Raw genomic sequence first — 24332 nt, 5'->3', positions numbered from 1 at the left:
CAGGCCGGTAGCAGCACCTCCCGGCCTGCGTGGGGTGCTGAGGGGCACAGGTGCATCAGCACGCGGCAGAGCCCAGCACAGGGGCACATGGAGCATACGAGTGCCCACCCAGGTCTCCAGGGGTCTCCTCATCACGGGCCCACATCCCGCAAGGCCTGCCTGTCCCGGTTCACGCACCTGATAACTCCATCTTCCAAGTAGACGTCGGCATAGAAGGCCTGGTCATCGTTCACGACACGCCCACCTTTGATGAGGAGCCGGTCACTCTGAAAAGCAAAGTACTGGCCGTCACTGGGGAAGGTCAAGGCAATTGTGCTGTTTGCTCACTTACAAAAAAAATCCCAAATATTTACAAATGCAAAGATGTGACCAAGAGGCCAGGGTTGTGGAATGGCAGGTAATGCTGGCGTCCCATATGGGCACTGGTTTGAGTCCTGGCTGCTCTGCTCCCCATCAGCTCCCTGATAATGCAGCTGAGAAGGCAGCAGGAGATGGCCCAGGTGCGTGGCCCCTGCCGCCCACACTGCAGACCCACAGGCTCCAGGCTCCTGGCCTCAGCCTGGCCCAGCCAAGGCTGCTGCAGCCAGTTAGGATGTGCACCAATGGATGAAAGCTTTCTGTCTTACGCCTTCTCTCCTCTCTGTACCACTGAATTTCAAATATTTACCGCCTTTCAGAGTAGATATGGCCTACAGCCCTCTCTTTCATCTGCTGTCACCATTTTTGTCTGTCACTCTGCCTTTCAAAGAAATAAATCTTCAAAAATAAGTGACCCAGAGATCCCATCACACAAGCTCAGTACCTCCCCCATTCCACACACACCACTCTCCCCTCTTGCCTCACCCTGAACCGTGCCTTCCCTCCTGCTGAGCTATGACTTCAAAGCAGATCCGAAACATGGGGGCCTGCCGCCTACAGATCCTTCTGCGCATCAAGGATGCTTCGGATAAGCGTGACCGGGGTCCACGCTCCCTCACGGCCCACAGGACAGTGTCACTCAGACCCCGCCCAACGGGACCTGATCCTCAACAGCTTTTTATAGCTGCTTGGTCTGAACCAGAATCCACACCAACTTCCCCCACAGTGCACCTGCTCAGAATTTTCTGTTGAAATCCGCTCCAGTTCCTCCTCCCTTCTGAATGACACTCATTTGTGGAAGAAACTGGGTCATTTGTGGAGCAGGAATTCATTCATGATTGAATACGATCGTGATGGATGTAGAAACATTTTAAAAGCCAGTGAAGCAATTAAATAAAATCTCCTCCTGGCACAACTTCCACTTGACTTCCTGGCAATTTTGCCCATCTTCCCCTCCCCCGTTCTCCAGCACCATGCCCACCCTCGTGCCCACGTACTGCCCACATCAGCAGCTGATGACCTCAGCTCCAAGCTCTGGGCTGGCCCCTCAGGGGCCGCTGGGAACCAGGACAGAGCTGGAATCTGATCCCCTACAGCAGATGGATGAAGGGATGGATTTTTAATAAGAGGAAGATGAGGATTCAAGAGAAGACAGGGCCACCTGCCTGGGGGCAAAGGTCAAGTCCAGTGAGCTCGCGTCTAGAAGACAGTCAAGGCGGCACAGCCCCTTAAGCCGCCAGCACTGACGCCAGCAGCCCGTATCTGAACGCCAGTTGGAGTCCAGGCTGCTCTGTCTGTGATCCAGCTTCCTGTTGACGCACCTGGGAAAGCAGCAGAAGACGGCCAGGTACCTAGGCCCCTACTGCCCACATGGGAGGCCCAGACGCAGTTCCTGGCTCCTGGCTAGTCCAGACCCGGCTGTTGCAGCCATTTGGGGAACAGACCCTTGAACGGAAGATTCAATCACTTGCTCCCTCACTCTCTTCTCTCTCTGTTTCCCAAACACATAAAATAAACCTTAAAAAAAAAACCCACTAAGTCAAGATACAGGGGACAAAAAAACATTGGAAAGAGAAAGTTGAGTACTCCAGAGGGAAACCCATGGGCCAGCCCCAAAGGGAGCAAAATGCAGCAACCAAAAAGAACAGCCTGGCCCCTACAGTCAGGCATTCGTGGCTACAATGTTTCAATGTTCACAGACAGGCTTACTCCCCTCCGTGGGCACCTGCTTTGGTCCCCTGCTTCCACACGCACAGTAACAATCCTGTGCATCAACTCTCTCCTTAGTGTGGACGAGGTGCTGGGTAAAGTCCTCAGAAGCGACACCACTGGGGCAAGCTGCAAGGACCTTGTGTGTGGCCCTGGATACATACGGCCAAACTACTTTCTAGAATTATTACACTATTCGTTAGGAAGAAGAACCCTTGATCCCTCGTGTTCACTCATTTGCTTTTCTTGGGGGCAAAGTGTCTTTGCCCATGCTTCTGTTATCTTCAGACTAGAGTCCTGGTAAGGAATAAACCACGCGTCTTTCCTGAAACCTGTCTTCTGGGTAGGGGAGAGACAGTGAGCAGAAAGCAACAGCACAGGGCAGCAACTGAGGGTCTTAGCCAGCACCCCCAAAAGCAGAGGTTGGGGTGTGCAATCTGTGGGGCAGGATCACAGGGACAGCACTGAGGAAGGGAGAAGGTGTGGGAGAAAACACACGGCATGCACACTGGCCGGGCTGGCCGGGCTGGCCGGGCTGGCCGATGGGGACGACCCCATGGTGCCCGCCCCGGCAAGACAGAGCACTCTGCAAGCCCAGAGCAGAGTTTGACCAAAGTTAGGGAATCGGTCCACGCAGTCTGCAGCTCAGCCCCTCCTGCTGGGCCCCTGCCTGGATGCAGCCATGCTCCTGTCTCCTAAGGGGGTCCGCTCCACTTTCTGAGAGCGCTCCCTGGACAACAGCAGACCCACCACAGTCACACAGTTCTCATCATACCCCACTGACACACCGTGTCTCCAGCCTTGGTGTTATCACCTACCAGCTTTTTCATGCACCTGCTCTCCCTCCCCTGGGAACCAGTCACAGGAGTAGAAGTGGGTGGTGCCATTGAGAACCGCACTGTGCTGAGCTGATGTCCTGCCTCGCAGGCTCCTGAGGTGCGGGAGTTTCACCCATTTCTTCACTATTTTGTCCCATCCCTGCCCCCCGTGGCACAGACACAAACCAGGTCAGGTGGCTGGCTGGATCATGAGTCAATCAGCAGATGGATGCATGATGACTAAGAGGATGTATGGGTGAAAGAATGACAGATGAAGGATGGACTGATGGACCGGTGGGTGGCTGAATGATGGATCAAAGGGTGACAGACAGGTGGATGGGCAGTTGAATGGAAGATGGGTGAGTGGGTGGATGGCTACAATGGATAACTAGGTAAGCAGATGAACAGGCAGTGGGATGACAAAGGATGGGTGGGTCCTCAGCTGACTCGTCAGAGGTGAGAGGCAGACATGGAGAAAAGAAGCATGTGGCTACAGACCGAAGAGGAGCCATGTGGGCAGCTCGTCCTTTCAACAGGCCCCACCTCGGACTTTCCCTGAGCTCAGTCCCTCCACCTTTTCGTCAGCATTCTCAGGCCACACTCTTCAGAATTTGGGGTCAACCGAGCGGTTATTGGCCCAGAAAGCCACAGTGAGTTTAGAAAATTCTGCCTTATGGGCCGGAGTGCAAATTAGGCCACCACCTGCAAAGTCAGAAGCCCGTAGGAGGAACACTGGTTTGAGTTCCAGCTGCTCCAGTTCTGATCCGGCTTCCTGTTAAGACACCTGAGAAAGCAGCAGAAGATGGGCTGAGTCCCTGGCCCCTGCACCCACACGGGAGATTTGGACGAAGATCCAGGCTCCTGGCTTGGCCCTGGCTCAGACCCAGTCAGACACCATTTGGGGAATAAAACAGATGGAAAATCCCTCTCTGTTTCTCCCTCTCTCGCAATAAATCTAACTTTCAAATAAACAAACTAAATATTTTATTAATATTTTTTATTGGGAAAAATACAAAGAGAAGGAGAGACAGAGAGAAAGATCTTTCATCTGCTAATTCACTCCCCAAGTGACTGTTATGGCCAGAGCTGAGACTATCCAAAGCCAGGAGCCAGAAGCTTCCTCTGGGTCTCCCACAAGGTGCAAGTCCCAAGGCCTTGGGCCATCCTCCACTGCCTTCCCAGGCCACAAGCAGGAACTAGATAGGATCCCGGTGCTTGGAAGTAGAGGATTAGCCAGTTGAGCCAATGTGCTGGCCCCGAAACAAATTTTGTTAAAACACACACACACACAAACTAAAAGGTGATAATTACACAGCACTTTTCAGAGATTTCTTCCGCCATGTGTCACATGAATGTTCAACAAGGGAACGGCGGTCACAGTCCCTCCCCACTTGCAGCCTTCACACGGTGGGAAGATGCAGGAATCACAGCGAGGGCCTGGGAAGTGTGCTCTGACATGAGGGTTCATCAGACCTGGGTAGGGATGACCATGGGAGACAGTCGTGGCCCCCAGTTCACACACCAACCAGGACACAGGTCAGACCCAACGGGAGTTCCAGCATGTAAGCCACCAAGCTGCACTTGGTCTGCAAGCTGTGTCTCCCCAAGACCCGTGATCCCAGAACCTCCTGCTAAGCTCCCCTTTTTCTTGCAAGCTCACAGGAGCAGTAGGCACCTGTCCTAGCAGATGAGGCACCAAGTTCCAAGAGGAATTCCTGCCTGCCTCTCCCAGCTTTGCTCCCAAACCCAGTCTCCTGTTAGCGCAGGTCCCAGAAGGCACGGGGTTGGCTCTAATGACTGGATTCCTGCCACTCATGTGGACCTAGATCTGAGTTCCCCGGGCAATCAGGCTGTCAGGGGTGACTGGGACGGGCATTCGGCTTCTCTCTATGTATGTGTGTCTCCCCTTTTGTCTTTCTATCCGTGCAATTTTTAAAAGCTACAGAACTTCAATGAAAATAGTTAATTTTATTTTTGTAACACATATAGTATATCAACTTCTCCTTTCATCCTCAAGATTTATTTTTTACTTGAAAGGCAGAGTCAGAGAAGGAGAGGCAGAGAGAAAGATCTCGCATCAGTTGGTCCATGCCCCAGATGGTTGCAACAACCAGAGCCGAGCCAGTCTGAAGCCAGAAGCCAGGAGCTTCTGGGTCTCCCACATGGGTGCAGGAGTCCGAGGCTTTGGGCCGTCCTCCACTGCCTTCTCAGGCCACAAGCAGAAAGCTGGATTGGAAGTGGAGGAGCCAGCACATGAATCAGAGTCCATATGGTATGCCAGTGTCACGGGTAGAGGCTTAGCCAAGGTGCCAGCCCTTACCAAGCTTTCTTAGCATAAGATGCACCCACTTACAAGCACTCAGAGGACCACGGCTGCCACCTGCTCTCCCAGGATTACCACCACGAGGAGTAAACAGTCAGAGACGCAACCATGATAAGCTCAGTGTAGAAGTTACTATTTATACGCTGTGAAAAAACCCAAAATACCTAATGAAAAATTCAACAGCAACTTCACAGCTGAAATTTCAGGGCTTGGCTGAGCCAAAGACAGCCCATTGGTTCCAACGTGATGGCAACAGCCTGAAGGGAGCCTGGCTGCACCTGCTCTGGGTTCCTAAGTGAGGATCAGGTGAGAGGCTACCACCAAAGGCAGATGGAGGGAGGCTCCACTCTGCACCCCAGCATCTTTCCACCTGACTGCCAGCTGCTCTCAGTGTTCTCATCTCTGTAATGGGGATGACTGTCTCCACGTTTGGGGTGTGAGCAAAACAGACCCAGCAGGTGTAGGGCCAGGAGAGGCGTGCATGGCTCATCCTCTGCCATCATCTGTGGCAGGAGCTGCACAGCGGGAAGGACAAGGTGACGACAATTGACCTGCTGAGAGTTCTCAGGGCACTGAGGCCAGGTCCCCACGGCAGAGGCCATGACGGGGTAGGGGAGCCATGGACTGCACCCAGTGGGCCTCTACCTCAGCCCTTCCAAGGGCAAAACTGTCTGAACTTGCAGAGGGAGTAGGAACTGACCACTTGGCAAAGAAGCAAAGCAATGCCCATGAGAGGGGATCACAACAGGGCAAGCCACGGGCTTGGAAGAACCCTGCATGCTTGCAGCTGGTGGGAGAGGAGGGTAGGGGGCGGGGCAACCTCAGGGCCACTGACCCACCCGCATCAGTGCTGGACTTGTCACCATCAGGAAAGCAGGCGAGCACAGAAGCACTTCTGAATGGTGACATCACGCCGAGTCTGGGCAGGGGCTGGAGAGCAGTCACCAAGGTCTGTGATCTCCCATAGCTGAAAGACCACAAGCTGATGAAGCAGCTACCAGGCTGGAACCCCTAAAACTGCTCGTGTCCTTTACCCCCCCCTCAAATCTGTCCCCTAACTGGGTGATGGAATTACGCAGGAAGACACGATCCAGTATAATGACATGGCTGGCAGACCCACCAGCTACCCAAGAACTTTCTAGGAAGTTGTAAGGGGGAAACGCTGGTCAGCAGGATATTAGAGAAAAGAAAACTACTGAAGAATTATCTTTATAACTCACAGAAAAATGGGTTTGATAGCAACTGACCCCCCAGTGGAGTCACTGCGGTACCTGACGCCCCCAGTGCTAGTGCAATGGTACTCCTGTCCCCTCCTATCCTCACACCCATGTCCCCGTGCTCCTCATGGCCTGGGGGCCCAAGAGCTAGCAGGCACGCTCCTTCAGAGCATTCAGCCAAGCGCTCTGAGAAGGAGCAGAGAGAGAGGGAGAGAAGTTGAAAAGAACGGGGGTGAGAACAGTGAGGGACAAGGATAAAGAGGAAGGGAAGACGGAGTGATGCAGGAGCACCCAGGGAAGGCAGAGGGCAGACCCACGGCCCGGACCCCTCTCCCGGCTGCTCCTTACTCTCCAGGGTGGGCCGAGACCTCCAGCCAAGGGGTCCCTAAACCCTGGGACAGGCGGCAAGTAGCAGGCACAAACAGGAGCAGACTTGTTCTCATGACAGGAACTAGGGACTGTGATGCCAGTCAGTGTGAGAAGCCTCCCCTCCAATAGCAGGGTGAACAGCCAGCTGGTCCCTGGGGACAGGCTGCCTCCTCCCCGAGTGAGGGAAGCAGGGGGACCCCTCTGCCTGGGTCTCCCTCTCGCATTCCTGTCAACAAGTGGACAAACCCATTAACATTCAGAGGCACTACTCTGATCAAACCAGCATTCTTCCAAGATGGCTGGCTTAGCAACCTCAGCTACATAGAACATAGCAGAGGCCCACGGCTGTGATTAGACAGGTAACAGCGACATCATCACGGTGGGGACATGCGGGCTGAGCTCTGAAGGGACAGAAAGCTCATGAGGCTGGGACAGTGCAGAGAAGAGGGCCACTCCAGGAAAACAAAAAAAACAAAACAGTTCATCCCTTGCGGAGGCCAGGGTGGGACACTGTCCATGGTGCTGACCCACTGGCCACTGGGATGGACCTAGAGCTTTCTTTAAACCCAGGGGCTGCCGACCCCAGTTCTTCCCCCTCACCCATCCCTGCAGCTACTTATTTTATTTATTTACTTATTTTATGCCTTGGCTGGTGGCAAATTCTTCATCTTTATGTCCCCAGAGAAATAAAGTCATTGCTCCTGATGTAGCACAGAGCAGGCAACTGGTTTCAAGTGTTTGTACCACCTAGTGTCACCCTTCAGCACCTCAACTCTCCCACCTCAGAATCTGGGTCAAGGCATGAGGGCCCAATGTCCTTCCCTGCAATGCTACCCCAAGTGCAGAGATGAGTGGGGTCAGTGGGTGGCAGGTGTCCACATAAGGCCTCAGGGGCCATGTTGACTCTGAAGGGAGAGAAAGCTCATGAGGCCAGGATAGTGCAAAGAGGGCCACTCCAGCAAAAAAAAAAAAAAAAGAAAAAAAAGAAAAAAAGAAGAAAAAGAAAATGGGGTGGAAGTCTCAGGGCAGTCGATGGCTTGACCTGGAATGACAATGATACCTTTACCATCCCGAGGACATCCAAGCAAAATAGCCTCAAAAGAAAAAACCCAGGGAGCCCCACTCTGTGGGAATGTGCGTGTCTCTGCACTGAAGACAGGCCAAGGAAATGTCAAAGAGAGTTTGAAAGGTTGGGATCTCTTCCAAGCCCACCAGCTAGTGACAGCCAGGCATGTACTAGCACCCCCAAAATCCAACAGCTAGTGACAGCCAGGCACGTACTAGCACCCCCAAAATCCAACAGCTAGTGACAGCCAGGCACGTACTAGCACCCCCAAAATCCAACAGCTAGTGACAGCCAGGCATGTACTAGCACCCCCAAAATCCAACAGGACAGAGAAGCGTCCTCTACCCACACCCAACTCAGCAGACACCCAGGACCAGGCCTCATACACCCTCAAAACACCCTGTACTGCTTGTTCCAAACTCCACTGCACACAACTTCCTGCAAATTTCTACTCACCAGATCTAAGACCAAGGGCCAAGGACTCGCCGTATTCACAACTCCCTCTCCTCCGGGACTGTGTGATACAACCTCGGGTGTGTGTATGTGTTGTGTGTCTGTGTGTTCCTAATTCCTCCCGAACTCCCCCACCGACAGCATGGCATGTGTGGATGCAGGGCAGGTCCTTCTCACATGGCTCACTTCTCCAACAGAATGAGAGCAGCCATGTGTACACCAGCTCATGAAAGGCAGGTGCATCCAACGCCCCCTTGAAAGTCCTTCTCTGCCAGGAAAGCTGTTTGACCAAGCAATAGCAGCCCCAAGATGGGAGGAGCAGGCGTGACCCGCGGAAGCCTGAAAGCCAACCTAGCTGAGCTCCAGAGGCGTCTGCCACCACAGTCCCGATGCAATTGGACAGTTTTGCTGGAAAAGCCCCAGAGCTGGGGCTTCTTTCACAGCATTATCACATCATAGCAAATCAATGCACTTTAAAGGTTCTGAGATGGGGCCTTGAACTGTTCCCAAGAAGCTTTGCACATCCCCAATGCTGTCCCTGTCTTCCATCAGCAAGGCCCTCCCCCAGGTTCTGCACCCCCAGTCCGTATCAGGAGGGCCCCTCCCCCAGGCTTTGTACCCCCAGTCCACATCGGCAGGGCCCTCCCCCAGGCTCTGCACCCCCAGTCCACATTGGCAGGGCCCCTCCCCCAGGCTCTGCACCCCCAGTCTGTATCAGGAGGGCCCCTCCCCCAGGCTCTGCACCCCCAGTCCACATCAACAGCAGTGATGCAGTCTTGCCCAGCTGCACCCCTCACTAATTCGCTCTGACCTGCCTCAGGGAACGGCTTACTCGCCACAGGTCCTTGGCCTCCCTTCCCCAGTAAAGCAGCGGGAGCTGACACTAACACACACACACTCCTTCTCCCTGCTGCAGGGGGCTCTTCCTCCACCGTACATCAGAAAAGCAGGCCATCTGCAGGGCTTCTTTGTGACCACAGATGTGTTGCCATGACAACCGCAGCCCCACCGTCCGTTGCAGGCATTCAGCAAGCACTCCCCCAGGGTTTGCTCATCTGACTACGATTCTCTCGTGAGCCCAAGACCAGACAGGGCCTTTCTGCTGCTGCAGGACAATGCAAGCCATAGCCACATCCACACCTTCACACACTGTCTTCCCGTCTCTTCTCCCCAGACACTGACACCTGCTTAGAGAAATCTTTCACCTTTAAGAAAAACACATCCCTTGCTTGAGTTCATGCCAAGTGTCAGTTCTGCATGTCTGGGTGGTCAGCTCTGGTTTGTGGATCAGTCTCCTTCGTTTTGCTGTCACCGGAGGCTGAGCTCTGCACTGAGAAATGCGTTTGCAGCCAGCGTGGCAGTGCAGAGGGGCAAGCCACTGCCCAAGTGCTGCAGTCCCACTTCGAAGCACTGCTTTCAGTCCTGGCTGCTCCGCTTCCAGCTCAGCTCCAGCCAATGAGACTGGAAAGGCAGCAGAAGGTGACCCAAGTGCTTGGACCCCTGCCCCACCCACGTGGGAGACTTGGATGGAGAGCCAGGAGCTGCCCCAGACATTGCCGTTAAATAAATAAATCTGAAAAATAGATAAGAAAGGAAGGAAGCGCCTGGAGCTCACACCCCTGGCAGCCACCAGTGAGGGAGAAGGAGCAGCAAGGGGCTGTGTGCCAAAGCAGGGAGCGGGGAAACAAACAGAGATCCTAGGGCCAGGTTTGCTCTTCAGGGTCCCACAAGAGCCTCATGAGTCCCTTCATCACTCCCCGACACGCACAGTCCCAGCCCCTGGAAGCCCTAGCATCTCCACCCACCAAGCAGAGCCACAGAACAAGGCTACTGATGAAAAAACTTAGCACGATGACATTGTCTACTCAAGAGCACACAGGCCAGAGACGGCAGGGCACACGGCACCATGACAGCGGCCACCCAGCAGTCAGGCCTCGCCACGTTCCAGCCACGATGCTCAGGCAGCACGCCGGAACCCCAGTCCCCTCCTCCACCAGACAGGCAGCAGCAAGGCCAGAGTGTCCACACACCATCCACCCTCGCACCCTGCCCTTCCAGCTCCTGACAGCAACATGGAGACTGGGCTGGCCTGGCGCGTGCTGACCACGCCTCCTGCGTGTCAGGAGCCTTCACTCCCTCCCGAGTGCTCGCTGAGACAGCATGGCTCCCAGCTAAGGCCACCATGCAGAGGCCAGACCGCCTGTGTTCTGGGCAGACCCCTCACCTCCTAACTCTGCCACGTGGGTTTGTGCACCCATCTCCCAGCTGCACACACAGACAAGGAACATCTGGACAGCAGCCGGGACAGTGCTGGGTTTTCCAACAGTCTTGCACTGCGGGGACATGGTCCTCATCACCACATGAAGTTCAGCTTCTGTCCCAGCCTCACACCCCAAACCCAGTGCTTCTCTGGACTGGGTCCCCTCACTCTGGAGTCGCCTGGCACCATCGGCTGATTTCCACGTCTCACTGCACCTGTCTGCCCACTTTGTCCTCTCCACTTGACAAGGCCCTGACAGACCCCCTGGAGCCAGCAGGTCCCCTTTCAGCCTGTACCCACCCTCATGTTCCCCCAGTGCACTGCACACACCTGTGCACTGCACACACCTGTGCCTCCACCTCCTGCAGCCTTCACGCGGCACTCTAGGCAGACCTGCCCGTCTCCCAGTCCCAAAGCCCTCATCCAGTGCAGCGTCCTGAATCCACAGCCACAGAGCATGCTGTGAGCTCCCAAGCAAAAGGCAGGTCTGCAGCACTGGTTCCCAATGCCGTGTCTCCCATCTCACTTCGATGTGTCTTATTTCAGACACTGAGATCCTTGACTTGACGCCAAGGACAACGGCTCATTCCTGTGCAGGCTTCTAGCAGGGGAGCTCTGTGGGCTGCAGCCTCATCCCCAGGCGGGGAGCTTGTCAAAGGCCCTCACTCTCGGGATCACCACAGACTGTGGACCCAGCACTCGCTCCCATGAGCTAGCACATAAAATCCAACACATGCACCCAGCATGGTAGCCTAGTGACTAAAGTCCTTGCCTTGCATGCACCGGGTTCCATATGGGCACCAGTTCATGTTCTGGCAGCCCCACTTCCCATCCAGCTCCCTGCCTGTGGCTTGGGAAAGCAGTAGAGGACGTCCCAAAGCCTTGGGACCCTGCATCCACGTGGGAGACCCAGAAGAGGCTCTAGGCTCTTGGCTTTGTATTGGCTGGGTTCCGGCCGTTGTGGCCACTTGGGGAGTGAATCTTCCTCTGTCTCTCCTCATCCTCTCTGTATATCTGACTTTCCAATAAAAATAATAAATCTTAAAAATAAATTCAACACATTCTATGCCCATGTTCTGCATGCATGCACATGAGGAAGCCGCAGAATGCCTCTGTGGCTTTTATTGGCTTCCCGAGGAAGAAGGTCCTCAGAAAGGGCTGAGTGTCTCCCAGTGCAGCCGAAAATGGCAGTGACAAGAGCAGAGGACCTCGAGTAGCCCTGCGCCCCTCTGAGGGCTCTCCAGGGCTACGACAACAAACAGGAGGCTGTTGCGTCTGACAAACACGGGCTGCACCTCCTGCACGCCAGGAACTCCCACACAGCACTTGCGGCAACGTGGCTCAGCAGCTATGGAGGGAGAGGGCTGGCAGCTCTGAGCGGTCCCCACAGCTCCTAAGCCTGCCACGTGGGCATCAGTCTCCCAAGGGCAAGGTCACATGAAGTGAGAGGAAGGCAGATTACCACTGCACATAAGCAGCCTCCTGACACCAGAGCTGTCCGGGAGGAAAGCTGGTTTCTGCATAAAGTAGTGATCCCCCTGTCCTTGGAAGTATGCAAGAAGAGGGTATCTGGCATTCCCGCCCTGCAGGGGAGAAGGCTGGGGCAGGGGAGGGCCAACAGGCAGATGCTCTTTCCTGCCTCCCGAGAGAAAACACAGCATGCTTACTGGAAAGGTGCTTCTCAACTTCAATGCTACAGAAGCCAAGTATCTGCCGAGATGGTATTAGGATGCACACCCCAGGCTCCACGTGCAGGATATGGTAAAAATTACACCAGGAACATCACCCAAGCTCCTCAAGGGCCACCCACTTGCTCTCTGCAATGTGGCATGAATCCACTGAGCCTTCCCAGGCAGGGACACAGGGATCGGTCGCTCAGTCACGGCCCTGGAAGAGCAGGTGACATGCCCCACGGTGCTCCAGCCTCCCTGAACAGGCTCACTGCAGGACACACTTGCTTTTCAGCGTGGAAGGCTCAGAAGCCCCTTAGGAAGCCCTCCCTGCCCTCTCCCACCGCGCAGGCACTCTGCAGAAGCCCCTTCCCCTGCTCCTTCACACTGGATCCTCAGACTGGCACTTGCTCAGGAGCCCGAGGCAGGGGCACCTACCACCACACTCAGCAAAGCAGCACAGCCCATGGTCGGGGCTGATGCCATGCTCCGTGGCACCACCACCCAGCAGGGCTCCCGGGGAGATGAGAACAGCCATCAGCCAGGCCTTGACTAGCTCATGGTCCCAAGCAGCCACAGTGGGGCGGGTGGTCACTAGTCCAGCCCCAGAAGGACGGTTCCCCAAAGGGCACAGGCATGGCTGATGGAGGGTCCAGCAGGGCGTGTTAAGGAGAACATTCTAGTCCAAAAGCACTGGCGCCTGGCAGGGGTGAGGAGCCACAGCCTCAGCTGTCCACCTGCATCACCTGCCCTTACCTGCCGGCTCCTGGGCTGCAGGCTGGCATCCCAAATCAGCACCAATTCAGAGCTGCCCTCGCTCAGAACACAGTGTGTGACTTGATCATTATGACTCCCTGGGCAATGGCTCTCAACTCTCCTGGGTTCAGGATCAGGCGGGGAGAGGAGGATTAAAACCTTTAGACAACACCAACCGAGTCAGTAACCACGGCCACACCACCCCTGCCTGGCACTGTGTGACCGTGTCTGCCTTGCAGCGCCTTGGACAGCTCCTGGATATACCCTTCAGCATTACAACACTGCCCACTGCTCCAAAGGCTGACCTGGCATCATCTTGGGCCATTCCTTTCCCAAGGCACAAGCTTCCTTTTACCTGAGTAATATCAGACTATCAACACCAACCAACTGCCAGACACTGGCAGAACAATGCGTAGTTCTAGTTTGGAGCAAACAGAAACTGCTGACCACAGGGGCTGGAGTTGTGCATGGGGCATCTCATGTGGGTGCCAGTGAGATGCACTTGTAAGGCAGCTCCTGGCTAATGGCCTGGGACAAACAGCCGAGGGTGACCCGCGTGCGTGGGCCTCTGCTGCCCGTCTGGAGACCAGGTAAAGCTCCTACTCCGGCTTGGTTCAGCCCTGGATATTGCACCTATCTGAGGAAGTGAACCAGCAGAAGAAAGCTCTCTTTCCTCTTGCTCTTGGTAACTCTCAAATAAATATATATTTTTTAAATGCTGACTGAAGTTTAGCAATTCCTCTGTTGAAGAATTTTTGAGTGCACCCCATATTTACAGCACACGGCCTGAGGGCCACCCAGCTGGCAGATCTGGCAGCAGGGCACATGGGTCCCCATCTCTGACTCCCCCACCCCAATCTACAGTTCTCAATGCCCATAGAGATCTTCCATTTGCTGGTTTATTCCCCCAAATGTTTGCAACAGAGACCAAATTCAGGAGCCAGGAGCCCAGCCCCAGGCTCCCCCATGGAGAGGAAGGGACTCAACCGAGCGTGAGCCATCCCCCTGCCGCCTCTCAGGCTTACAACAGCAGGAAGCCGGAGTCAGCAGCAGAGCTGGGACTCAAACACCGCCACTCCAGCGTATGCGCTGCCCCTGGACTGCACGCTGCCCTTGTCATTCCGCTCCCAGCTCAACAGCGGCCAGCAGTCTCCCATCTTGGGGCTGCAGTCCACAATCTAACCCTCGCCCTGGGACAAAAAGGAGTCGGAAGTTCAGGAAGAGGAAGTAGACTTGTCCAGGATCCAACAGCTCAGCAGAGACAGAGCTGCATCCCAGGCGCGATCTGCCCGCAGTCACCCAGGCTGCTCCCCTGCCCTCTGGCCCAGGTGTACCAGACTCCTTGCCCCCACCCCCGCCCGTGGCCACACACCAGCCCTTCTCCAAGCTGTTGCACCTGCCTGTTTGTTCTTCCCTTCTCCCCACCATCCAAACATTTCAATGCCTCGCTGGTGCCTGCCACCCTCCACACCCCAGGAACCATCTCCTGCTGCTTTGGCCAGTGCCACTTTCTCAAAGGGGGCGCCTGGCCTTGAAGAGCAAAGGCCTGCTAGGTGCCAGGTGCACCATTTTACACCACACTGTGTGCTCTGGGGAGCCTGACTGCCCACGCTCATTGCAAGAAACAGGCAGGCAAAGCCATGTGTCACTTTCACATCCACTCTGACGCAGTTCTAAAGAATTTTATTTAAAAATATTTTCCCTATAGAATGTGGCTTCTCCACCCTTCCTCTCTGATCGTCAGCTGGGTAGTGCTTCACTCCTTCCTGGCACCTCTGAAATCACTGGCGACAAAGAACTGCTTCTCCGTCCGGGCTGGTGGCACCAGGCCAGTAGGAGGGCAGCCCTCCAGTAGCCCCAGGCACTGACAGTCTCCTCCCAGACCTCAGACCTGCATGGGCATGGGCAGGCACGTGGTTGTAGGCATTTTGAATCTTTTGTGCAAAGAGGCAGGGACTAACCTAACACCCGTGGTGGCACCATCCCCCTGGGACACTCAACAGGTCTCACCCTTTAACATCCTTGCATATTAAAATCACCGTTTATTACATGACATTTCTTCCTATCTCACTGAACACACACACACATACACACACATTACATGCTAGAGGTGTGTACTCACAAATACAGATATGCACACAGCAACACACACACACAAATGCAGGCTCTAACTCTCTTAGCAGGGAACCCAACCCATCTTCTCTCCCTACTTGAACATGGACTTGACCATAAATCTTGCCCACCCATGCTAATAAAAGAGCCCCTCTTATGCCATGCAATATCTTGAGAACAAAAACAAGACCTGGACCACCTATGGGCTGCTTTCCTTAACAAGTGGGAGATCAGGAAAATTATGAAGAAAAAGGCTTGGAGTACATTTGCAATCTTAAGGTCTCACTTTTAACAATAATGTGGTGTCACCATTGTGGGGGACACTCCTGACAACCCCCCACAACCGAGCCTACTGACCCCTTGGGTGGCTCTCTCTGGAACCTGGAGCCATGTGCCTTTGTCTGCTCAGAGCCACGCCCAGGGTGTTCCACACTAACTACTCACGCAGGGAGAAGCAGCAGCTCCTGCTATGTTAATCCCCGCCTGAGCCATTCATTACGGAAAAAGCCACATAGGAAAGAGCAGCATGAATATTTTAAAACGTCCTCGGAGGCAGGAGCTTTGGGGCAGGCGTCTTTCCTACAATTTCCCTCCTCTTTTTCTGGCAGGTGAGGGCTCTGCTCTCAGAGAAAGGCTGCTCTCTGCAGAAGAGGGCAGAACCCACCCAACAGCACCCTAAGGAACGTGAGGACGTTCTCCCAGCTCAGCCCGTCTCCAGCTATGCGGTGCCCCTGCCTGGCACAGCCCTCCTTCTCTTGCTTCTCCTCATTTCTTCCCACCACCTCTGAAATCACTGGGGATGCTGGAGTCTTTGTCCCTACAGCTCAGACGGGACAGTGGAGCCTGGGAAAGGCACTGGGTGACCGAGCCTTCAGGAAGTGGGTACCCGGGCTGCTCCCCAGAACTATGCCTCTGCCTACTCCTTCCTGGCTGATTTCCCAAGCACCTGCCCCACCCCTTGCTCCACAGGCCACACACACCATGGCTTCCTTCAGAAGCTACTCCAGGACATACAAGCAGGTGGGGGGTGCCTGTACATCTTCTCAGCTTCTCCAACAGCCACTTCCCATGGCCCTGGGTCCCTACACACCCCAGGAAGCACCTGCTTATCTCCCACCCAGGACTAGTGTCCCCACCAGGGTCCTCCAGCCCAATACTCGCCCTCACCACACCCATTACCTTCAGTGGCCATCTCAGGCTAAGCTGCAGGCACCCACCTTCTGCCCTATTTCCCTGGCACCCAGCACACCCACTATTTCCTATTGACCCAGCAGCTGCTACGTAACAGGTGGCACATGCTGAAAGCTGCCCTGCAGTCACAAGGCGACCTTTTTGCTCCTGCAAGGCGGCCCCACCCAGGCCTGGCTTTGTGGTTTGTGGTTTTCTCCTTAAAACCACAAATCATTCTTTCTAGCTGGCTGCAGTGAGCCCCCCATCTCTCACACAGACAGCCTTGAAGGCTGAGGGCTAGCACCCTCCCTGCCACTCACTCAGAAGCAGCTACAGTCCATTCTGTCCATAAGGCAGCCAGCTCAGACACTGCTCCAAAGCCAACTGCCTCATCCTACCCACGGAAAATGCTGTCCTTCCAGTGGGCACCTGCTCTGTCAACGGTCCATCTTCAGAGGCACCCAAAAAGGGCAGGTGTGCCCCAGTGGCTGAGCCAGCCGCAGACTGGATCACATGGGGCTGGCACTCCCACACTTCTCCACAGGATGCCTGGAAGCCAGCCTGCTAAACCAGGATGACAGAGGCGGATCCCCGAGACAGGCACCTGTTCAGATGACACCCAGCCTGGGCTGGCCCTCTTCTCCCACAGGCCTGAAGCTGCCCCCAAGGGAGGCACAGGGCAGGGGGGCACAGGAGGAGCAGGACAGGAGAGCCCAGGTTCCCTTGCCCTCCAGTGGCTGCACCCCTGGGAATCCTGATGAACAAAGCCTGCCTCTGAGGACTCTTGCCGGGATTCTGGAAGATCTGCCCCCGACACAGGCCAGGCTCTCCCCAGTCCTCACCCCAGTCTGTCCCTGTGTCTCTAGGTCTGTCACCTGCAGGATTCCACCACACTCTGGTTGCCCTGGGTGGGGGCGCGTGGCAGCACCTGCGCCCCACCCCAGGCTCCTAGCCGGTGGTTCCCACTCTCAGGAATCCTGAGCTCCATTCGGATACCAGGCGGGACAGGAGAGGTGGCCATGGACCGCAGGGCCCCAGACAAAGCATACAGACCAGGGCGTCTTTGTTTAGGGCCACAACTGGGCGGCACCCTCCACCCCCCACCGCCAGGACTGTTACCATCCCCACCCTTCCATGCCGCCCAGCCTCAGCTACCTTAACCCTTCCCAGGCAGCAGCGGCCACACGCTCCCCCACCACACACACACACACACACACACACACACACGCACGCGGTTATTTTTAGCAAGGTGGGAGGCGCTCCATCATGGCGCCGTCTCTGGGTCCGGACTTCATTCCGCCCGAGCAGAGGCTCCGGTCACTTGTCAGGGAAAGGAACCGGGCTGCGAAGGGAAGGCCAGAGGCCCAGCTCCCCCCCCCACTCCATCGCCTCCCCGGACCTGGGGGTGGGGGTAGAGTAGTTGGGGACCCCCGCGCTCCTCCCTCTTTTGTTCGTCTCCGCATCCTCCAAGGTCCCGTGGGGGGAGGGGGAGGCCAACCCGCGGGGAGAGGGGCCGGAGGCGCCAGCCCCGCCCCGCCGTGCGGGGCTCCCCCCGCGCCGTCCCCAGAGGCTGGGGGGAGGAGGCCGCCAAGCCGAGACCGGCCCCGCCCTGTCCGCGGCGCCTCCGGGGGCCGCCCCTGCCGTCTCCCACCCCTCCTGCCCCTGCGGATCCGAACCTGGGCTGCGACCCCCCAACACACACACACACACACAATCCTACCCAGCGACGCACGGCGGCGGGGCCGCTTACCGTGATGTGAGGGATGCTCTTTTTGCCCTGGTAAGACATGGCCCCCTCTGGCGCCCGATGGGCCTCGCTCTCGGCCCTGTGGCCCGAAGGACCCGAAGGGATGCGGAGAAGCGTGGAGGCTCGGCGCCCGCGGCTGTCCTCGGCTCGGCTGCCCGGCTACTCGGCGCGCGCCACCGCCGCCGCTCGGCTTCCAGCACCGCCCGGCTCGGCGAGGAGGGCGGGAGGAGGAGGAGAGACGAGGGCGGGAGGAGGGGGCTGCAGACAGACAGCTCCTCCCGGCGGCGCGGAGCCGAGCCCGATTCGCCCCTCTCGGCTCGAACCAGGAAACGCTCGCCTTCCGATCCCAGCTCTCCGCCCCCGCCCCCGCCCCCACGCTGCCGCCAACGCGCGCACACCCTGGGCAGGGCCGCGGCCTCACTGTCGCGGTGGCGAGGGTCTTGGTGCTCTGGGTCCTTTGAATCGGGAGAGCCGGCCCGGGGATGCGCAGGAGGAGTTAGCGCCACAGGTGCCGCCCGCCCGGGATCTTCGTGGACACCTGCGCCGGCGAGGGATGGGGCCAGAGAGCCGGGGACCAGCCCTGGCTGCTGGAAGCCGCTCTGTCCATCCACCCCCGCACCCCGCCGCCATCCCTCCTCGAATGGACTAAGGCTTTCCAGGCCAGCTCCAAGGCTTTATTCACGCCACACCCTCTCCTAGCCCAGACAAAAGGTTAGAAGGATGTATTCTCCCACATCCATCTCCAGGGCTTCCCTGTCCCAGCCACCCCAGCCCGGGGCCAGTCTTCTCCGAGGCTCCTGAGAGGAGCTTCCCTTCCTGGCAGGGAACAAGGCCCTAATTCATGGCTGGGCGGCCCACCCCCTGCAGCAGTTGGCAGCAACCCCCCCCCCAAGCCGCCTGCTGGGTGTGGAGGCCAGCAGGTCACCCACGGGCTTTCTAGCAGACCATGCGCTCGGAGAGCAAAGCCACCACAATCCCGGGGGCAGGCAGGGGAGTGGCCAGGGCCTCCCTACGTCCATCAGGACTCACAGGCCTGAGAGATGGAGAGTGAGTGGACTCCACAGCCATCACCCCAGTAGGAGGGTGAGCACCTGCCAGCTGGAGCAGCACTGGACAGCTCCCCACCCCCAGGCACCAGACAGAATTCTCTGGCCTTTTTCTGCCTACAAAATCCACACCCATAGACTCCGGTCTCTGGTTTTTAATAAAAAAAAAAAACACAAACAAACAAACAAAAAAACTCTGCTTTCTCTGGATGCCTCTGGATGGAGGCAAAGGGGTGGGGGTCCCAGTCCTCCACAGGCCTCCGGCAGTTTTCAGCATTCCAAAAGCACAAGGCCATTACATCCCCATTTTGCTGATGGAAATTGAAGGTAAAATGATGCACCCCACGGGCAGAGCATTTTCGCTGCGGCACAGCCAGGTTCCCTGCGCCCTCTGCGTCCCATTCAGCCCAGGTTCCCGGACAGGGCTTGGTGCTTGTACCCATGGAAACGCCCTCTCTCCCCAACACAGCCCCCAGTGCATCCTCCGCTTGGGCCTAAACTCCGTGTTCGACGCAGTGGGGCGTTCCCTAGGGGAACGTCTGGACATCTGGGCAGGGATGCTCCGGAGATGGGGACAGGGCCACGTGCGTGCCAGGGGGAGGAGCTCCTGCCTTCGATCGGCCATTCAGATCCCTGCTCCCAAGCAGACTTCAGGGGTACAAAGCGCCTGAAGGCCACTGGCGGCAAACGTTGCGCCTGCGCCCCAGAGCCCCCTCCTCCCTCCCAGGAAGGAGCGCGCTGGGCGGGGAAGGACCTGGGCGCCGGTTGCGCGCGGCTCAGAAGCGGAGAACCTGGCCCTGGAACCCGAGCCTGCCACTGGGTCACAAAAAGTAACCCCTACCGGCTGCACCATCCTGACCCCCCGAGTACCCCGGAGCTCTCCGCGGGCCTTTTGTCCGGTGTCAGAGAAAGGGCAGAAGGGACCGGCGTCTCTCAGAGCTGCAGTGTAGCTACAAGGCGGGCGCAGGCAGAGCCCAGGACCACACTGGGAGCGCCGGTGCCCTGGGCCTCTGCTGCAGCAGGAGCGCGCCTCCGGACAGCTCCAGGCTGTGCACAAAGCGCGCACCTGCGGGAACCCCTCCTCGCTGGGTCGGAGATGGAAGGAGATGGCAGCCCATCGCATGGTGCATCATCTGAAGGTTCCGAGGGCCAGAGCTGGCGTCTCGGTTCAGGAGAGCCCAGGCCTCCAAGCAAGGGTCGGGCCAGCAAGAAATGGGAGCAGACGGGGGAGATTTACGAAGCGGAAGGAATGAGGAAGAGGAGTCCTGATTCTTGCCGCTCCCGCCAGCACCCCCACTTCGGGAGCTCCACTTCAGGACCGCGGAGAGCTCCCGAGCCAGGCAGGAACCCCGCTGGGGCTGGGGCTGGGGCCGGGCCTCAGGCCGCGTGGGCTGACCACCATCCTCTCCCCTCCCTGCTTCTCCAGGAAGCACTCCCAGATTTCTACCCAGGTCCAGTGCTGGCTTTGCCTGGTCTCTAAGAGGGGACGGGATCATTAAAAGGAGGGTAAAACTTCACCAAGGAACATTATTATGTGCCCAATTCCCACGACTCTGGTTTAATTCTCACAGCAAGACTGTCTCAATCTTCAGGGAAACTTCTGGAGGGTAGGGCCGGGGTGCCGGGCACAGCAGCACACACTGTCCACCCCCGCAATTGCTAGATCCATCCACCCATCTTCCACCCCCACTCTGCCCCAGCATCCTGGAGACCCCCTTCTCTGGGAGAGGACCCCGTGCACCCCAGGCCTAGCCTGCATTCCTCCCTGGTGTGCCCGTGCCTGTGCTCGTCCCAACCATCTGGGAAGCCGCTGGAGCCGGCTTAGATGCCAGCTTGTGCTGTGAGCCAGGCAGTAGCCTGCGCATGGGTGTGCAGGATGGGCCCTGGGAGAGATGTTGGGGCCAGCCACCTGGCGATCTAAATCCTTAACCAAGTCCTTCCCCAGAGGCGGTTCCCGTGTGACTCCAGCTCAACCTCTCCGGATCCGAGTAAGCAGTAGGCGTTCCATAGTTAACAAGCGAGCAGACCAACGGGCAGACAGGGGATGGTTGCCCTGGGTTAGATTCTAGGAGATCCCCTCACGCGTCCTAGGGTGCCATATGGCAGCTCTGGTCAACTTGCTCCCTTCTCCAGAACCGGTTCTGCGGGCAGGGAGCCCGGGATTGCACTTCGGAGGTCCCCTCGGGGCTCCCGGACGCTGCCACTCAACCCCGACCTGACCTCACCGGGAACGTCCTCGTGATGAGGTGGGGGAGGGGTCGCTCTGTAGCCCTCCCAGCCTGGTGGCCGCGGCCCTGGCGCTGTCCTCCGGGGCCCCCAGCCCTGGGATTCCGAGAGCCCCGCCCCTCCCCACGGCAGTCCACTCGCGCCCCGAGGGTACCTGGCCATTGTCCCGGGCGAGCGGCAGGTCGCGGGGCGCGGGGCAGCGGAGGTGCAGCGCCGGCGGCCGCTCGTCGCGCTCACCCGGGGAGCTGACGGCCGAACCCGAGGGCTCGCTCACGTCGCTGGCCGTGTCCTCGCTGCCGCCGGGCCCCGGCAGGCCGACGGCGTCGGGCCGGCCCGCACTGCGCGGCGTGCGCGCCGAGCCGCGGCGGCCCACGCTGTACGCGTCGAAGTCGATGGTCTTGTTCTCGTAGGCGCCCTCCACCGCAGCGAACATGCCGCCGTACTTCTGGCGCGGGGTCTGCGCCGCGCTGCCCGGCCGCGCCAGGTACACGGGCAGGTCGTCCTCCGTGTTCCACGCGCGCCGCCGGTCCGCCATGCCCGCCCGCGGCCCTGGCCACCGCCGTGCGCCGCGCTCCGCGCCTCGGTGCGGGCCCGCGGCGGCCCAGGCGCGACTGCAGCCGGGAAGGGGCGGGGCGCGCGGACCGGGGCGGACCGGGGCGGGCCGGGGCGGGCCGGGGGCGGGCCGGGGCGGGGCCTCCGGAGGCCGCCGGCGAGCACCGGCTACAAAGGACCGGGGGGCGGGGAGGGCTGCTGACGCGCCCGAGCCGCAGCGCAGAGGGCGGGCGACCGAACCGCAGTACCCCAGACGCACCCTCGCTCCCCTCCCCCGGGCGGAGCGCAGGGTGCTAGGAGCGAGGGGTGGGAGCTTGGTGCGCGCGCGCGCGCACCCACACACGGGTTCGTATTCGCATATCACACAATCATAGCAAACGCTGGCTGCATGCACAGGCGTGCTGGCACACACGAGTCAACCATGCACCCGAGCTCCTCGCGTACAGCTTTGCACACATGCTGTGTCACACACACGCACAGAAATTGTCCTTGCCCCACAACCCCAGATACCCAGCAATGTACCGAAATGAACAGTGCGATCCGAGCAGGGCACTGGGTTAAGTACTTACTCAGCACGGTCACATGGATATCCTTGCTGGTGCCTGATGCTGGCAGATACTATCCCAAACCTCCGTCCCTGCCAGGTGCGTGGTGGCAGCGCTAAAGCCCAGGCAGGACACTCTGTGGGGCGACAGGCACATACAGGAACGCACTCCACAGACTCACAAAGCAAACACACTCTATTACAAGAACAGGGCCTGGAACATGCACACTGTGCCCACTCCGGGGACAAAGAGCCAGCACCCAAGGCAAAGTCACAAGTGACTGTACACACACACACACAGCCCCAGGTGGGGTTGCTTACACACAAACCCATGTCCGAGAGAAAGGCAGTGTGGCTTCAAACAGAAGAAATAGCAGAGCACACACAAAGAGCTCAGGGCAGTCCCAGTTCTGCCCCTGTTGATCGCCCCGATGTCCGATTCCGCGACCTGCAGCTTGCCTCCTGAGGGGCCCTGGACTAGGAGGCCTCTGGTGACCTTCTCACTGCAGCATCCCTCTGGCTTCTGGGAGGCTGGCCACAGGCCCTGAGGCCTCCATGATTTCCTGGCAGTCCCAGCTATGCTCCCTCTGTTTGAGGGAATGGCCCACTGCACAGTTCAGAAGCGTTCACTCTGAGAAGCATCCTCTCCCTGCCCTGGGAGCTGTTCCTTCAGCACCTGGTCCTGCAGGAGCTCATCGGGGCCATGCAGTGAGGAGCCTACACAGATGGCAGAACTGCCCTCTTGTCTCCGTGGCTGTGGGGACCCACAGACGGAGGGCTTGGGGGACATGGGATCTGCAGCCTCAGCAGGTGCTAGCCTGCACTGGCCATCTCTTCAACCATGGGAGAAGCTGGTCGGTGTGGTAAGCAGGGGCAGATGAGGAGAGCAGGCAGAGTGCAGCTTGCCTTTGCTCAGCCTCCTCTACCTCCTGGGTAGTCAGTTAGTCCTAGGGCAGGGTGGGCATATCTATAAGGTTCTGCCTTCCAGGGGAGCCCTGTAGCGTAGCAGCCTAATCCTCCCCCTGTGGTGCCAGCTTCCCTGTGGGCAGCGGTTCCTGTCCTGGCTGCTCCACTTTCCATCCAGCTCCCTGCTTGTGGCTCGGGAAAGCAATAGAGGGTGGCCCAAAGCCTTGGGACCCTGATTCACATGGGAGACCCAGAAGAAGCTCCTGGCTCCTGACTTCAGATCAGCCCAGCTCCAGCCATGGCCGCTATCTGAGGAGTAAACCAGTGGGTGAAGATCCTTTCTCTGTGTATCTCCTTGTCTCTCTGTAACTCTAGCTTTCAAATAAAAGTAAATGTTTTTAAGATAAAAGTCCTACCTTCTGGAAGGGTGTGCCCTAGGAGGGGGCAGAGTGCTTGCAGCAGATAAGAACAGAAAGCGTAACCCCCTGCCCATCCCTCCAGCTGGCCCTTCCTGCCTCCTGTCCAGGGTGGAGTCCCCGCACAGCTGCTCCCCCTAAGGTCCTGGGGGCTCCAGGCTGCACTGCAGGTGTCTTCAGTGTTTCCAAGAAAACCTGTCTGTCCTGGGAGATGCTCTTCCAGCACATCCCGGTCAGGGGACCTTTTGTTGAAGACCGCATAGGGCATCTCCCCTCAACCCCATGGACTGAGTGCTGGACAGGACTCGGGAACCGGCCCACCCCCTCCCTGCTGGCAGTTACTCTCCACTCTGCCGATGCTGGCAGAGGTCTTAGTGCTTTTTTGGCTTTGTTTTGTTTTCCTGTGGAACCCGCCCTCTCGTGCGGAAGGGCTGGCCAGCTGTCGAGAGTGGAGGGAGTGGGGCCAGGAAGGCGTGGCGAGGAAGATAACAGCTCCCACTTACGGAGTTGACTGCTTGCCAGGGGGCACTGTATGTGCCGCATTTTACTAATGACACAGCGGAGGCTTGGGGAGATAAGGCTTCCCCAGTGAAACTGCTGCTCTGCTGCCGCAG

The 24332-nt window shown here is 57.8% G+C and overlaps 1 protein-coding gene across 3 annotated transcripts in view; it reads right to left on the bottom strand.

Annotated features, from left to right (window-relative positions):
- Window positions 1-21835, bottom strand: part of CRMP1 (collapsin response mediator protein 1) — a 45984-nt gene extending 24149 nt beyond the window's left edge. Inside the window, exons 1-2 of one of the 3 annotated variants that reach the window (XM_040965912.1) lie at window positions 21455-21835; window positions 178-266 (exon numbers count right to left, since the gene is read on the bottom strand). In XM_040965912.1, the coding sequence (XP_040821846.1) occupies window positions 178-266; window positions 21455-21835 (470 nt within the window). Of the gene's footprint in view, window positions 1-177; window positions 267-6533; window positions 6555-18031; window positions 18065-21454 lie in introns of those variants that run through there. The other 2 variants (XM_040965914.1, XM_040965913.1) reach the window with 2 other exon arrangements.
- Between the last annotated feature and the right edge of the window lie 2497 nt (window positions 21836-24332).

This window comes from Ochotona curzoniae, unplaced genomic scaffold (assembly GCF_017591425.1).
Source record: "Ochotona curzoniae isolate NIBS_2020 unplaced genomic scaffold, NIBS_Ocur_1.0 scaffold_4505, whole genome shotgun sequence".
In the NCBI taxonomy this organism is placed as follows: Eukaryota; Metazoa; Chordata; class Mammalia; order Lagomorpha; family Ochotonidae; genus Ochotona; species Ochotona curzoniae.
The sequence above is the reverse complement of the archived record's forward strand: the minus strand, read 5'-3'. Positions and strand labels throughout refer to the sequence as shown.